General features: G+C 39.2%; 1 protein-coding gene across 1 annotated transcript in view; it reads right to left on the reverse strand.

Moving 5' to 3' along the window:
- Positions 1-2,566: 2,566 nt before the first annotated feature.
- Positions 2,567-14,651, reverse strand: part of GPC4 (glypican 4) — a 121,403-nt gene continuing 109,318 nt past the window's right edge. The window contains exons 4-9 of the mRNA XM_066356545.1: positions 12,817-12,982; positions 7,348-7,478; positions 7,106-7,252; positions 6,145-6,281; positions 4,816-4,991; positions 2,567-4,706 (exon numbers count right to left, since the gene is read on the reverse strand). Of these exons, the coding sequence (XP_066212642.1) occupies positions 4,504-4,706; positions 4,816-4,991; positions 6,145-6,281; positions 7,106-7,252; positions 7,348-7,478; positions 12,817-12,982 (960 nt within the window). The 3' untranslated portion in view covers positions 2,567-4,503. The remainder of the gene's footprint in view (positions 4,707-4,815; positions 4,992-6,144; positions 6,282-7,105; positions 7,253-7,347; positions 7,479-12,816; positions 12,983-14,651) is intronic.

Here is a 14,651-nt window from a genome sequence, read left to right on the forward strand (position 1 = left end):
GCTTTTGCACAGCTAAAGACAACAAGAACAGAATAAAAAGACAAACTACACAATGGGAGAACATATTTGACAATACGTCTGATAAGGGGTTAATAACCAAAATTTATAAAGAAATTGTAAAACTCAACACCAGGAAGACAAACAACCCAATCTAAAAATGGGCAAAAGTGATGAATAGACATTTCTCCAAAGAGGACATACAGATGGCCAATAGGCATATGAAAAAATGCTCAACATCACTAATCATTAGAGAAATGCAAATTAAAACCACAATGAGATATCACCTCACACCAGTCAGAATGGCGCTTATCAACAAAACAACACAGAATAAGTGCTGGCGAGGATGTGGAGAAAAGGGAACCCTCCTGCACTGCTGGTGGGAATGCAGACTGGTGCAGCCACTGTGGAAAACAGTATGGAGATTCCTCAAAAAACTGAAAATCGAACTGCCTTTTTACCCAGCTATCCCACTTTTAGGAATATACCCCAAGGACACCATAGAACGGCTCGAAAAGGAGAAATGCACCCGCATGTTTGTGTCAGCATTGTTCACAATAGCGAAGATCTCGAAACAGCCCAAGTGTCCATCAGAGGACGAGTGGATTAAAAAGCTTTGGTACATATATACTATGGAATACTACTCAGACATAAGAAATGATGACATGGGATCATTTACAATAACATGGATGGACCTTGACAACATTATACGGAGTGAAATAAGTAAATCAGAAAAAAAAAAAAAAAAAAAAAAAAACTAAGGTGAATCCATACATAGAAGGGACATAAAAATTAGACTCAGAGACATGAACAAGAATGTGTTGGCAACAGGGGCGGGAGGTTGGGGGAGGAGGGAGGGGGTGAAGAAGGAGAGAGGGGTTAGGGGAGGGGAGGGGCACAAAGAAAACCAGATAGAAGGTGACAGAAGACAATTTAACTTTCGGGGAGGGGTATACAGCACAATCAAATGTCAAAATAATCTAGAGATATTTTCTCTCAACATATGTACCCTGATTTATCAATGTCACTGCATTAAATTTAATAAAAAAAAAAATCAGAAAAAACCAGGAACTGCATTATTCCATACGTAGGTGGGACATAAAAGTGAAACTAAGAGACATTGATAAGAGTGTGGTGGTTACGGGGGGGGGGGGGGGAGGGGGGAATGGGAGAGGGAAAGGGGGAGGGGGAGGGGCACAAAGAAAACAAGATAGAAGGTGACAGAGGACAATCTGACTTTGGGTGATGGGTATGCAACATAATTGAACGACAAGATAACCTGGACTTGTTATCTTTGAATATATGTATCCTGATTTATTGATGTCACCCCATTAAAAAAATAAAATTATTAAAAAAAATAATTAGGAGTTTAAAAGTAGGAACTAAATTTGTAAAGTGTATCATAGAATGCTGAATTATGGGTTTTTTTTCCCCCACTAAGTACTAAGTTGGAAGAATTTCACCAGTGCTTTTTTCTTATTTCAAAAAAAAAGATAAAGTTGTATTTGGTAATTTGGCATTTCCTTGAGTGATAATACATGCACAGACAAGACCTTCTATAATAGATACTCTTATTGACATATTATATTCTCAGTTATGCAAATAGACATATTCTACACAAAAGGGAAATAATTTTGTGTAATACCATCTACACCTATTTTTATTTTGGTCCTATAGTCACAAGTGATAAATTTTACTTTACATATAAACAGATTTCTAATACTCAGAAACTAAAGTCAAAAGATACAAGACAATGCTTTGCACTCTTCCTTTTATCAGAATAATAGATGCTAATTACCATTCTTGAAAGCAGATATAAATTTAAGAGTCCCAAAATGCTTTTTCTTAAGGTAGAGAGTGGGTGAAGTGTTTGAAAGAAAAAAGAATTTAAAAGTGACTTTGTAAAACACAAACCCTTCACATGCTATTTATTAACTGAGGCTTTGGAAAAGTCAGTTCTCCTAACATAGCTTTTATTCTACCTCATACTGTGAACTCTTAAGGTTTTAAAATATCCAACTTGCCTTTATTCTTTTTTTGGGGGGAGAAGGGGGTAAGCCTGCCAACTGGATAAAAGCCAAGAGTTATCCAGTCAGACCTGAATGGAAAAATCTACTATTTGTTTATTTCATAGTTCAAGTTCAAAAGCAAGAACCAATTTAAATAATAAAAGAGTAACAGAAAAAAAATTCAAAGAAAGAAAACAAATCAGTAAGAATCCAGAAGAACCTTCAAGAATATTTAATTCGGAAAATGTTATTGGTGTAGAGAAATTGACTGAAAGAAAAACAGCTGGGAAGAGTTCAGGTTTTAAATTAAAAACAATCTAACAAGGTCTATGGGGATAACTCTTTGAGCCACATTTTGGAGACCAGATTCATTTCTACCAAGTAAAAGTAATAGCAGTCTAAGCTATAAAGGAAATTCCTCACAACTGAGGTAGTTACTAAGTATCAGCACATTTTCCAAGTTTTCACAAGGCAGCTTAGCTATTTACAATCCATTTTCCCTCATACATAAATGGAGTGCCTTTTCAATTTTATGTGATTTGTTAAAAAAAAAACAACACTTATACACACCAGCCAGAATATGCCTATTTTATTAACATCATGCTTTAATAAATAACTGGCTACTTCTAATAAAATTAAGCCTCTGTTTACAACAGCCCCAATATCCATTTTGACCATTATGCAGAATTTGGTGTAAAAAATTGAATGAAATGTAGACCCTGAGCTAGCAAGTAATTATGTTTCTATATAAAAATAGAGAATTACTCTTACAACTGAAGATTGAACAACACAAACAACCTCTCCGTGGGTTTTTACTTCAGTAGAATTTGTTGGGATCTTAATGGCTGTCTAAAGCAGGAAGAGACTTGCAGAATCTTCTTCTTTCTGAAGACTTTTGGAAACTCCTTTTAAAGTGATTTGTTACATTCTCCTAGTTTAATGAGCTGTCATTTGGTAAGTACACAAGGAACGTTAACGTTTCCTAAGGGGCCAAGGCAGTTGCTGGTCTTTGACCTGGGACAACAGATATGGACTTTGCCAGTTTACCACGTGGCTAAGGGTCACCACTAAGATGTAGTCTTCTGAATTCTACCTACTCCCACTCCCTCCCCTCCAAAACAAAACAAAACTAAACTAAACAAAACAAAACAAAAAAAAAAAACAAGAAAAAAAAACAAGAAAAGATGAAAAAATCTGGACACTAAGATCTCCCAAAAGTGGGCTTCTTGGTTGATAGGTAGCACACAGCTATGAACCACTGAACGAAAGTTCTTTGCCTTTCTGATCAGAGGGGCCTGAGCAAAAAAAAAAAAAAAATTCGAATAAGACACCTTAGACTTCTTTATAAAATCTGATATCCCAAAATGAATGCAAATACAAATGCACAAAAACTTTGCTCAAGTGTTAATACTATTTCCTCAGCACAGACCATACACACCCCAGTTCTACCTAGTCCCCAGCAGACAGCTCTCTCTGTATGGCTGAGTTTGAAATCTGGAACACTGTTACGAGGGGGATCAAATGAGATAGTTGGTCACTTATTTCTGCTATTGGGATATCAATTCAAAGAGGGTCAGGTGTGGACATGAAGACCAGCATACAATGGTTTGCATACCTGCCTGGATGATTAAAAAAAAAAAAAAGTAAAACCCACCTCTAAACAAAATGTGAACATGTGATAACTGGGATATCCTATATGGCTTTATATCTTTCAGGGAAAATTTATTAAGAATGTTCTAAATGAGTTACACTAAGTGGGTTCAAGAAATGAACCTATATGTAATCTTACTTTATGCAGTTCACCACAACCAGAATGAGTTGTCTGCAGTCTCTTCCAGTCACTAGGTACAAATGAAACAGAACATTCTTCTTTCATTGATGCTTGAATACAACCTGACAAGTGGATTAGAAACCTCTTGTGCCTTCACATTCTGTCTAATGTAAAAAAAAAAAATCCACCTCTTCCTCTCTCCAGATAAGGCAAGTAAAACAACAGGGATAAATGGAAATTTTACTGCTTATTGGGCTTTTTCTTTTAATAAGATAACATGATAAATAAAACCTGCTTCTGTACAGCTATTTAATATTTCAGAAATACGTACATGTTACATGCCAAAAAGGACCCTGGTTTTCTTGTAGGAAACAAGGTGAAATCATAATTGAAGGAAAAAAAACTCCACAAACAAAAACAAACAGTAAAGAAAAACAAGAGTGGTAAAATCACAAATGCACAACTACAGTTCTGCACCTACACTGCTAGCCACATTTAACATGATTGTGGGGAAGCAGGAACTTACTTTATGTACAAGTCCTTTTTCCTCACAAAACTGAATGAAAGAAGTTAAGGTCAGAATTTCTTAAACCAGTGGCCACATAGTAAAAATTGTACATTTTTGTCCATTTGTTTGAAAAGCAAAGTCACTACGATGATATAAAAGTGATAACCGGTGCACTTTTTAACTTTTGATCATGAACACATATTCTCTAATATTGAGAATTATCTCCACTCTCTCTGCATAACCAGAACCAAGATGCAGAAGACAGTGAGGAGGTAGGGCTGAGCCCGAACACGGGCTCCAGCATGACTGGCATTATCGTTGGCATTCTTCGCAGAGTGGTCAGTTGTGTTATACTCAAGCTCCGAAGGGCAATGCTGATACTCACATCCACTTCCACTTCCTTCTCCACTGCTTTCATCATCTATTTAAAAAACACAACAAAACAAAAAACAGAATAGACATTTCATTCCACTTGTTAACATCACAAGGTGCACAAGATCAATTTGTACTTTTGAACTGCAGATGCTTACTGATATCAAAGAAGTCCACATCATTTCCATTGTAAGCATTCTTCATTTTACTGGTCATAACCCGAAGAGCCATAATTTGACGAAGGATCAGTACATCCGGTTTGCTGGTATCAACCTGGACCTCTGGATTATTGACCTGATTGGCTAATCCATTTCCTGTCACTGCAAACAGGTACCTGGGATGAGAAATGACACCACTGAGATCATCAATAAAACAAAAAGTTACAAAAGACCAAAGACTTCTGCCTGGATTCTAGTATTTGCACTTAGTACAATTAACTTCCATTTCTATATGAACTTGAATTTCTCCTTTTCCTGGGTATATACATCTTTTTTCTCCAACTTGACAATGACTTTTTCTTTTTTTTTTTTTTAAGCAAGAGACAAAGAGGGAGAGACAGAAAGAGGGACAGATAGGGACAGACAGACAGGAAGGGAGAGATATGAGAAGCATCAATTCTTCCTTGTGGCATCTTAGTTGTTCATTGATTGCTTTCTCATATGTGCCTTGACGAGGGGGCTTCAGTCGAGCGAGTGACCCCTTGCTCAAGCCAGCGACCTTGGGGTTTCGAACCTGGGTCTTCTGTGTTCTAGGCTGACATTGTATCCACTGTGCAACCGCCTGACCTTTTTGAAAGCTATCCATTTTGCAGAGGTTGGTGGGTTAGAGGAAAGTACTGCCAATGTGGGTATTTAAGTTGCTGACTGTGCAGGGGAGGAAAACAGGCTATCATCAAATAAGAGAATTGATCTGGTGCTTTTTTAAAATTTTTTTTAAAATTTTTTATTTATTCATTTTAGAGAGGAGAGAGAGACAGAGAGGGAGAGAGAGAGAGGAGAGAGAGACAGAGAGAGAAGGTGGGGAGGAGCTGGAAGCATCAACTCCCATATGTGCCTTAACCAGGCAAGCCCAGGGTTTTGAATCGGCGACCTCAGCATTTCCAGGTCAACGCTTTATCCACTGCGCCACCACAGGTCAGGCTTTATTTTATTTTTTTTAATTTTTTTGATCTGGTGCTTTATAAGGTCAAGCCCCTCGGCAAAGAACCACAGGTATTAAATACTTTTTAAATGATACTATTGAGAGTGGTTGGAGCTCAAATGCCAAAATATGACTACTATCAAAATTTTTGACCCAGTACAAATAGCTGGGTACTTTCCCAATATTTCTATGGTAAAGCCAATTCCTAAGAAAAGTCTAAGAATCCTTCCATGTTGTTGCTACCTACCTTGAATTGCTTCTAGATTGACAACTTAGAAAACCCTCTCTGAAGGTTACCCAAACATCTAGGAAGGGAGAGATTATAAATCCATCCTACGGAAGCCAACCTGCTTTTGCCTTTTCCATTCCAACAGTCATCCTCATTGCCATTGCCCGCAGCCATCCTCTCGTCATTGCAAACATTGCTAGGAAGAGAGGACCAGAACTTCTTAGCCTGTTTCAGTTTCTCCTTGACATCAGTAACCTGATTCAGAAAAACAAGAGACAGAGGCCTCTGTAAAACAACACAGAACTACCTTATAGATGTGCCTTTTGATCATTCCTACAGTATCTCCAGAATGTCATGCAAGTCATTTTCATCTTTAGTCACTAGAGAAAAGTAAAGATCAAACTCATACTTAAGAGCTACAGAATCATTCAAATGAATGAACAATTGAAATATTCTTAAGGAATTGCCTGGACATCTTCATTGTGACTACCGTCTGAGGCCCACCAGGTTCCATTCCCTGCAGATACAACACACAGTCTCCTCACAGGCCATCTCTAGTCAGGATAAAGCTTATATATTGTCCACTCTGTGAAACTTGCCTTATGCTGCACCCCGCCCCAACTCTAGGTTCCCTGCTACTTCTATATTTAAAGTGTACTGTGGTGTATAAAGCAGGTTGCTTACATATTCTTGTCCTTTGCCCATCCTATTAATCACTATACATCACCTTAGTTGGTGAGCTGGAATGTCTGCACTTCCCTTTCTCTTGGGTTTTTTAGAACAGGGACCTGTCTGATTCCTCAGAGCCACCGTGTAACTAGCCTCGAGATGGGCTCATAGCAGATGCTTTGTAAAAACATGGTGAAACAACAGGGGGTTTTGAGATGTAACTTATTGCATCATATTGCCTAGACTATGTATGAAGGGGAGAGACAGATTTACTGACATGCACATTCAATGTGCTTTAATAGTTTCACCTGAAAGACCCATACTTGCAAGCCTTCCAACTAAAAATACATTGGAGCAAATATTTTCAGTTTTTTATCATTAAACATGGCCGTTCCTGACAAAGTGCTTACCAGTTGGTCCAAACTAGTTCCAGCTGCTGTGGTTGGGCGTTCCTCGGGGTGATATGGTCTGAAGCGAGCACTGAAGGAACTTTCAGAGACTGAACGGGAAATTCGTCCAGCTGGGAGGGGCTTAGGAGGTCCACAGCCCTGAAAAACCTGCATTGGAGAAAGTGTGATCATATTAGAGAAGTCACATCACCAGCTGGAGGGGGCCCCCTGGCTCTCCTTTCCATTAATGCTGCTCTCTTTACCTTCTGAGACACTTGCACACTATTGTCCTGCATGTTCATAATAGCATCAGATATCTTCACGTCGATGGGATCCATGACCGATTCAATGTTGAAAGGGCCCTCTAGCCTCTCTGCCACCATCAGCATGGCATCTAACATAAGGTTTGGGGAAGAATAATATAGCATAAAAAGTCAATCATCCTTAGTTCATCCTTAAGTCATTAGTCTAATTATTTTACTGTCTTTGTTTACTATAGAGATAGGATGAAGGCATACATCATAATTAATTTATGTTTTTATATCTATTTCTATTACACAAAGCTGCAAAAGTCACTATGTATTGCCAGCTCTCTAAAATATGAAGTGGCCAGATGAATGCTTCATTTTAGCTAGAAAACCTAATCGGGAATCTTCTATTATACTGATTATTCATTCCTTCCTGTCTTAGTGGCTGTCATGGTAAGGCTTGGGGTTAGCTCCCAGCTGGCAAACCAAAGGCTGGAGGCACAATAGCATGCCAGTTCTCCCAGGCTTCCTAGGATCTTTTCATTTCAGGTTCTATTTACAAGAGTTAAAAATATACGTCAGTTAAAGTCTTGGCATTGAAATTCTTTACTTTTTTTTTTTACATGAAACCCATTCAGATTCCTGAGTGCACAATTAGAAAATACAAATACAAGTAGCCCAAGGAATTCTGACTGCTTTAAATAATAAAATTTTGAAAAATGCAATGTTTAGAATAAGAAAAACTTCCCATTTCAAATAAAAGGGCCCTGATTTCTTTTCAGGCAAAAGCTGTACCTCAGCTCTTTGGGTGAAGGCCGGTATGAGAGGCAGGACACAGGACTGTGTACCCACAGTATACAGCTGCACTGTGACTCTGCAAGTCACTTGACCATGTGGAAGGAGTCTGGAATATTTCAGTACACATTGAGTCTCAAACCAAATATGCTATGCTTGTCTTCTTGCCATGTATGTTTGTTGAGACTATGAGATTTGGTATTTTGGCCTGATATTTATTATTCAAAATTAGATGAAATTGGAAATGTAATCATGTTCTCTCCCCTTTATACACTAGTCTTTAAAGTATAGCAGGAAAAGGATAGTTAGGCCCACATTATCCATGGCCTCCAGGTAGTCCAGGATGAAGAGCTCATTTCCAGAAGATTGCTTCTACCTAAGAGTCCTACTGAAAAGAGTTCCAGCATCACCGTATCAATGAAAGCAAATATGGTCATCAAGCTTTCACCTTCAACCTGGAACAACTGCAACACAGCATTTTAAAACAAAGGGTCATTTCTTTAAACTACAATTCCAATGTCACAAACCGCAAATAGATTTCTGTGAGATGTAATTTTTTTTAGAAGTAATAACAAATGAAGTTTCAGATTGCATTGTGGTAAGCACCAATAAAGTGACACTTCCAACCTCTAAGTAAAGGCTGCCAGCCTGAATATACCATTGTACCAGATGAGAGAAAAAATGCTTTTGATGTGCTAGCAAAAGGAGACTTTTGTAAACAAGCAGAGCACAACTTAAATGTGTTCATCACTGTCAGAGCAGCAGGGCTGCCACATACAGAAAGCACATTCTTTCGTTGTGGAGAAGTCAGCCCTTGCTCCAAATAAAAATATTATGAATAGACAGATGATAAACATCCAAAAATGAAGAATTTAAACAGAAAAAAGTGCATTTTGTAGCTACTTATTCCCCTAGTGGTGAGGAAAGGCCAGATCACTAATGTGTTTGGGAAAGACTGAAAGGAAACATAAATCCCAATTCACTGGCTGTTTGGCGTCTTTGTAAACCCAGAGCCGGCCGGCCATCCACAAGGGTCTGGGAATGGAGAGTGAAGTTAGGCCTTTGTTGGGGCCGGTGCCATGGCGTTGCATGTTACATGGCTGAAGAATGTGAATGAAGGCACATTCTGCCTGTGGCCTGCAGCCCAGGAGCCAAAGCTGTTCCTAACCTCTGGGGAAAGTCATGATTACTTATCAATTGGGAATTTCCTTGCAGCAGCCAGCCCTAATTACAAGAGCCAAGCAAGATCCAAAGATGGTTGGTTTGGAGTCTTGGTTTTCCTCTGGTTGGGCCACGGGCCCCATTTACATTTGACTGTCTGCCGTCCGCCACGAACTGGCTGGTGTGTCCACTAGCAATCCCAATACCCCAATGCTAAAATTCTCACTGGAAGCAACATGACATCAACAGGGTTGGCTAGGAGTCTGACAATAGAAACACTACTACAATATGTGACGGAGAACAAGTGATGCCTAAGCACAATTTATGACTCTAAAGAAATTGATGTTTTTGGTTGGGGGGTCAGGAAGAGTATTCAAACTAAAGGTTTCCTAGAACCAACCTCTTACAAAATGAAGTCCAAAGTGTTTCAAATATTTGGATCCACCTGGATAAAGACTGACAATACTTTCACAGATGCAGTTAAAGAGAGGAAAGAGCGGGCATGGCAACCAGAAGGCAGATTTGGAAAAGTCATCCTAAATCTCTGGAAGGGTCTAGTCCAACGGCAGGATTTCAGTGCGCAGGCCCTCAGCACTGAGCTGCTACCCCTTGCCCTACCCCCATCCCCCAGCAACAAAGCCATCCCTTCTCACTACAGAAAGTGATTCCTTTTGCACTGAGTCTCACCACTGGACTGGAAGAACAAATGTAGTTTCCCAACTTAACCCGAAGATCTGATTTAAAGAAGTGTGGGGGGGAAACCTTTGACCATTTATTTATTAACTACAATCATTTAACAAGGCAAGAAAAATTCCTTGCAAAGAAATAAAAAGAACTTATAGCACATATAGCAGAGGCATATAAATTGGGACTGAATTCTGCAACGACATAGCAAATTAATTAGACCCTTGTGAAAATCCATGAAAAAAGCACTGGAGATTAACAATGTCTATTATTTCTGGCCTTTCATATCAGCTTATTAAAAATAAAGAAAAAATACCAATTAAACATGAAATTTAGATACAGTTATATACCTCATCCCTCTAAATTAAAGTATCATTAAAAATAACCAAGGAAAAATGATTCAAAAATCTCATCAATTTCTATTTGTGTTTAATTTTATTTCTTGAAAGAAAGCAAATTAACTTTTAAAATATACAAAAACAACAGCAGCAACTTAACTCCTTTTAGGGTACCTTGTTGAAAACATTTATTAAGCAAACCTACTATGGTTTTGATTTGATAGGGACCTGCAAACTCTTGGGAAAATATATACAAAAATTTGTATTTTAATACAGGCATATGAGTTATAGTTTTGGTCAGAATATTGGAATAACAGATAGATTAGTGCAAGGGGCAAGCCCCTCTGCACCTTGTTCCTGAGGTGTCCGTAGAAAAGTTGATCACTGTCACCATATATTTTAATATCATGTGGCGAATTCTACTCCTTTGTCCAGAAAATTAGTATGCTGTAAGTTATATGGGAAAGGGAAAGGTAAACTAACTTTTAAAAAAATAAATTCATCAAAAATAAATTGCAAACATGATACATGGGTATGAGGGTGAGAGTGGATTTAAAAAGAAAAAGAAAAAACATCAATATTAAATCTGTAAATGCCTTGGACTTTTATTTACATGGGAAACATTGTTTTATCTTTTTATTTTATTTTATTTATTCATTTTTTAGAGAGGAGAGAGAGAAAGGGAGAGAGAGAGACAGAGAGAGAAGGTGGGGAGGAGCTGGAAGCATCAACTCCCATATGTGCCTTGACCAGGCAAGCCCAGAGTTTCGAACCGGTGACCACAGCATTTCCAGGTCGACGCTTTATCCACTGCACCACCACAGGTCAGGCCTACATGGGAAACATTTTAAAGCAACACTCTCTCCCATGGCTTCCTTCTGGGCATGATACGCCATTTATGCGTGTATGTCTTTGCTAGTCTCACACCTTCCCTTTCATAGGATTCTTCTGTTCTGTGTGTAGAAGTCTTCCTCCCTTCCCCAGGTCTTCTAGCTTTGAGCTATTTAGGCTACAATTGTGTGAAAGTGCTTAATATTCACATCTTTTTTTAAAAATATTTTATTTATTGATTTTTTAGAGAGAGAGGAGTGAGAGAGAGAGAGACAGAGAGAGAGAGAAGGGGGAGGAGCAGGAAGCATCAACTCCGATATGTGCCTTGACCAGGCAAGCCCAAGGTTTCGAACCGGCGCCTCAGTGTTCCAGGTCGACGCTTTATCCCACTGTGCCACCACAGGTCAGGCAATATTCACATCTTTTTTATTCCTGTGTCAGTGTTCTCAAGAATCTGTTGGAGTCGATTTATTGATGTACTTTCAAACAGTTAACATGGCAATTAGCTCTCATGAAGACTAAAAAGCATTTCCCATTGCCGATTCCCCCCCACCAAAAAAAAAAAAAAAGATAGCAAATTGCATATATGTTCCCAAAATGTGGACAAATAAGTGAAAAATAGGGACTTATAATGACACTCAAATTCTGCAATTATGCAAATATCACTTGAGGATGGGGAAAATCTGAGTTTGTCTGTATGAGATATTAGTATCTGTGCGAGGCTTCACTAGGCTCTTAGCATTAGAAGCTTCAACACTGAGGTTTCAGGGCTAACATGCGTGGTAGGTAGGGATCAGGAGAGTAGATGACTGGACATTTCAATCGTCCTTAATTTGCCCTTCTCCACAAATCATAATGAACCTTCTCAGAAACTGGCCACTTCACTTACATTGCTGTCTGGGTTCCAGTAAAGATTTTGTAGGTTTTAAGTATATGTGACACTATTTACCTCTAAAATTATCAAGAGAGATGGTTTTCCATTCTCACCAGAGCAGTCAGTTATTGCTAAATCCTCTATAGAAAGAGAACCCCTAAATTTCTACAGTCAGATTTCACCTGATTCAAATATCCAATAAGTATCTGGCCAATTTGCAGCAAATTTGGTTTCGGTGTAAGAGATGTAACATATTAAAAGCTACTTTCAGCCTGACCTGCAGTGGTGGAGTGGGTAAAAGTATCTACCTGGAACACTGAGGTCACTGGTTCGAAACCCCAGGCTTCCCTGGTCAAGGCACATATAGGAGTTGATGCTTCTGCTCCTCCCCCTTCTCTCTCTCTCTCAATCTCTCTCTCTCTGTCTCCTCTCTCTAAAATGAATAAATAAAAATATTTTTTTTAAAAAAGCCACTTTCACAACACAGTGATGACTGTACGCCAGCATTTACCTGGATACAAACCTCTGATGCATGACTAAAACTAACCTTTAGGAGGGAAATGTCAAAACATCACTTTCTCATTATTAAAACTTGATATTCACTGTCTAATTTCTTCAGAAATGTCACCATTAGTTCATGGGAATATTTACTTGCACAATGGTATGAACTTTGAATACAGTTAAAACTCTGGCAAACATTAACTAACAAACAGAAATTTTATAGCTGACAATTAACAATACTCCTCATGGCAGGAAGCTGAGCTATTCCCAGTGACACAAATACAGTAGTCTCTTGCTCACCTATGAAATTGTTCCACTCCGAATCAAGATCTCCTTGGTTGGCTAAACAGCCTCTCATGATGTTCGAACAGTAGTTGTAACATGGCTTCACAGTCACCAGACCCTGGCAGTGAGAGCAGTAAATCATCTTCAACAAGGCGTGTGTGCACTGGGCTGTGGGATTTACCTAATTTAGGAGGAGAAAGAGACAGTGTTGGGGGCAAAGATATACAAAGAAATTGCGAGTCTATCAATTTGACCTTGAAGGCTTGGTCATGAACATAACCTGAGAATGAACTGTGCTGGATCACATTCAGCAAGCCAGGCCTGCTTCCTGAAGAGGTGAAACGGAGCAAGGTAGATAAAAAGGCGTGTGCTGGGCAAAGGGGTGGGAAGACAGGGAAGAACACTGCATTACCTTAAATAATCAAACTCTATGTATCTCCTACCCTGTAAACTCTCATCCCTCCCCACTGTCTCTCAATCTCTTTCTCTCTCTCAAATACACACTCACTCTCACTCATGTTAAATGGCTCAATATTTCAAGGTCTTTTTAAAAATAACTTTCAAGGATCATCCATAATCCACAGTAGTAGAGGCTACCTTTCTCTGCCTACTGTGCATGGGCTGCTATGGCCTCCACCCTCACTGTGTTTGCCTTGCCAGACTGGAACACAAGCACATCTTTGTTTTCCAGAACATAAACTACCAGACTGCCTTTGAAACTAAATGTCCCAATCAAGGTTTTAGAAGGATACCTAGTATATACACTGTCCTATGCCTATAGCTGTGCAGGAGGTAAAATTAATGTACTATATAAGAAAAATATGAGTAAATTTATTAAACATAGGTTTCTGTGAGCGTCTTCCAAGGCCTGTAAAGCACAGAGTCCTCAGGGAATACCCGATGAAAGACGTGGGACTTCAATTACATTTTGAAGAAGGGGTTGGATTTAAGTGATCAGGAAAAACATCCAATTCAAAAGAATGAAATGAGCCTAACCAGGCAGTGGCACAGTGGATAGAGCATCATCCTGGGATGCTGAGGACCCAGGTTTGAAACACCAAGGTTGCCGGTTTGAGCAAGGGATCACTGGCTTGGCTGGAGCCTCCTGCTCAAGGCACACATATATGAGAAAGCAATCAATGAACAATTAATGTGCCGCAATGAAGAACTGATGCTTCTCATCTCCCTTCCTGTCTGTCTGTCCCTGTCTGTTCCTCCATCTCCAAAAAAAAAAAAATTGAATGAACAAAAGCTGCAAGAAAATGTACCAAGCACATATCATGGCATATTAGAATGGGGTTGAAGAATTGTGGGAAATAAAGTTGGATACATAGGAAGAAGTATGTGAGTGTGGACAGAATTTAAAGGTGTTTCAACACCAGGCAGAAACAAGACAACATATTACAGGGTTACTAGAAGTTCATGAGGAAAGGAAGCAGCTATGGGGAAATCAGTACTAACCCAGATTGGGCTGGCTGCCCTATGCAGAGAAATGAGACTAAGTTTCTTCTTCCTACTTCCATAAGGTGAAGTTGTCTTGGGCATAGAATTGCTAATATCATTTTGTCATTCATTTCTATCTTCTGAGAAAGGATCACAACTAGGTATCACATACTGGCAGCTAACCAAAGGTTCAGGTCTTCTCATTCTCTCTGCTCCACCCTCCTCTTTTGGAGTCCATATCACAGGATTAGTGTACTCCTCTCTATCAATACTAACCAGTTCTACAAACACAGACTTTGGAAAGCAGATACCAGTGCAGGGAACAGATGTTGGGATGCAGGGCAGTCCAGCAGTGCACTTCACCTGCTCTGGGTGTGTCAGTGGACACCACTTATCAAAAGCACCCT

This window comes from Saccopteryx leptura, chromosome X (assembly GCF_036850995.1).
Source record: "Saccopteryx leptura isolate mSacLep1 chromosome X, mSacLep1_pri_phased_curated, whole genome shotgun sequence".
Taxonomy (NCBI): Eukaryota; Metazoa; Chordata; class Mammalia; order Chiroptera; family Emballonuridae; genus Saccopteryx; species Saccopteryx leptura.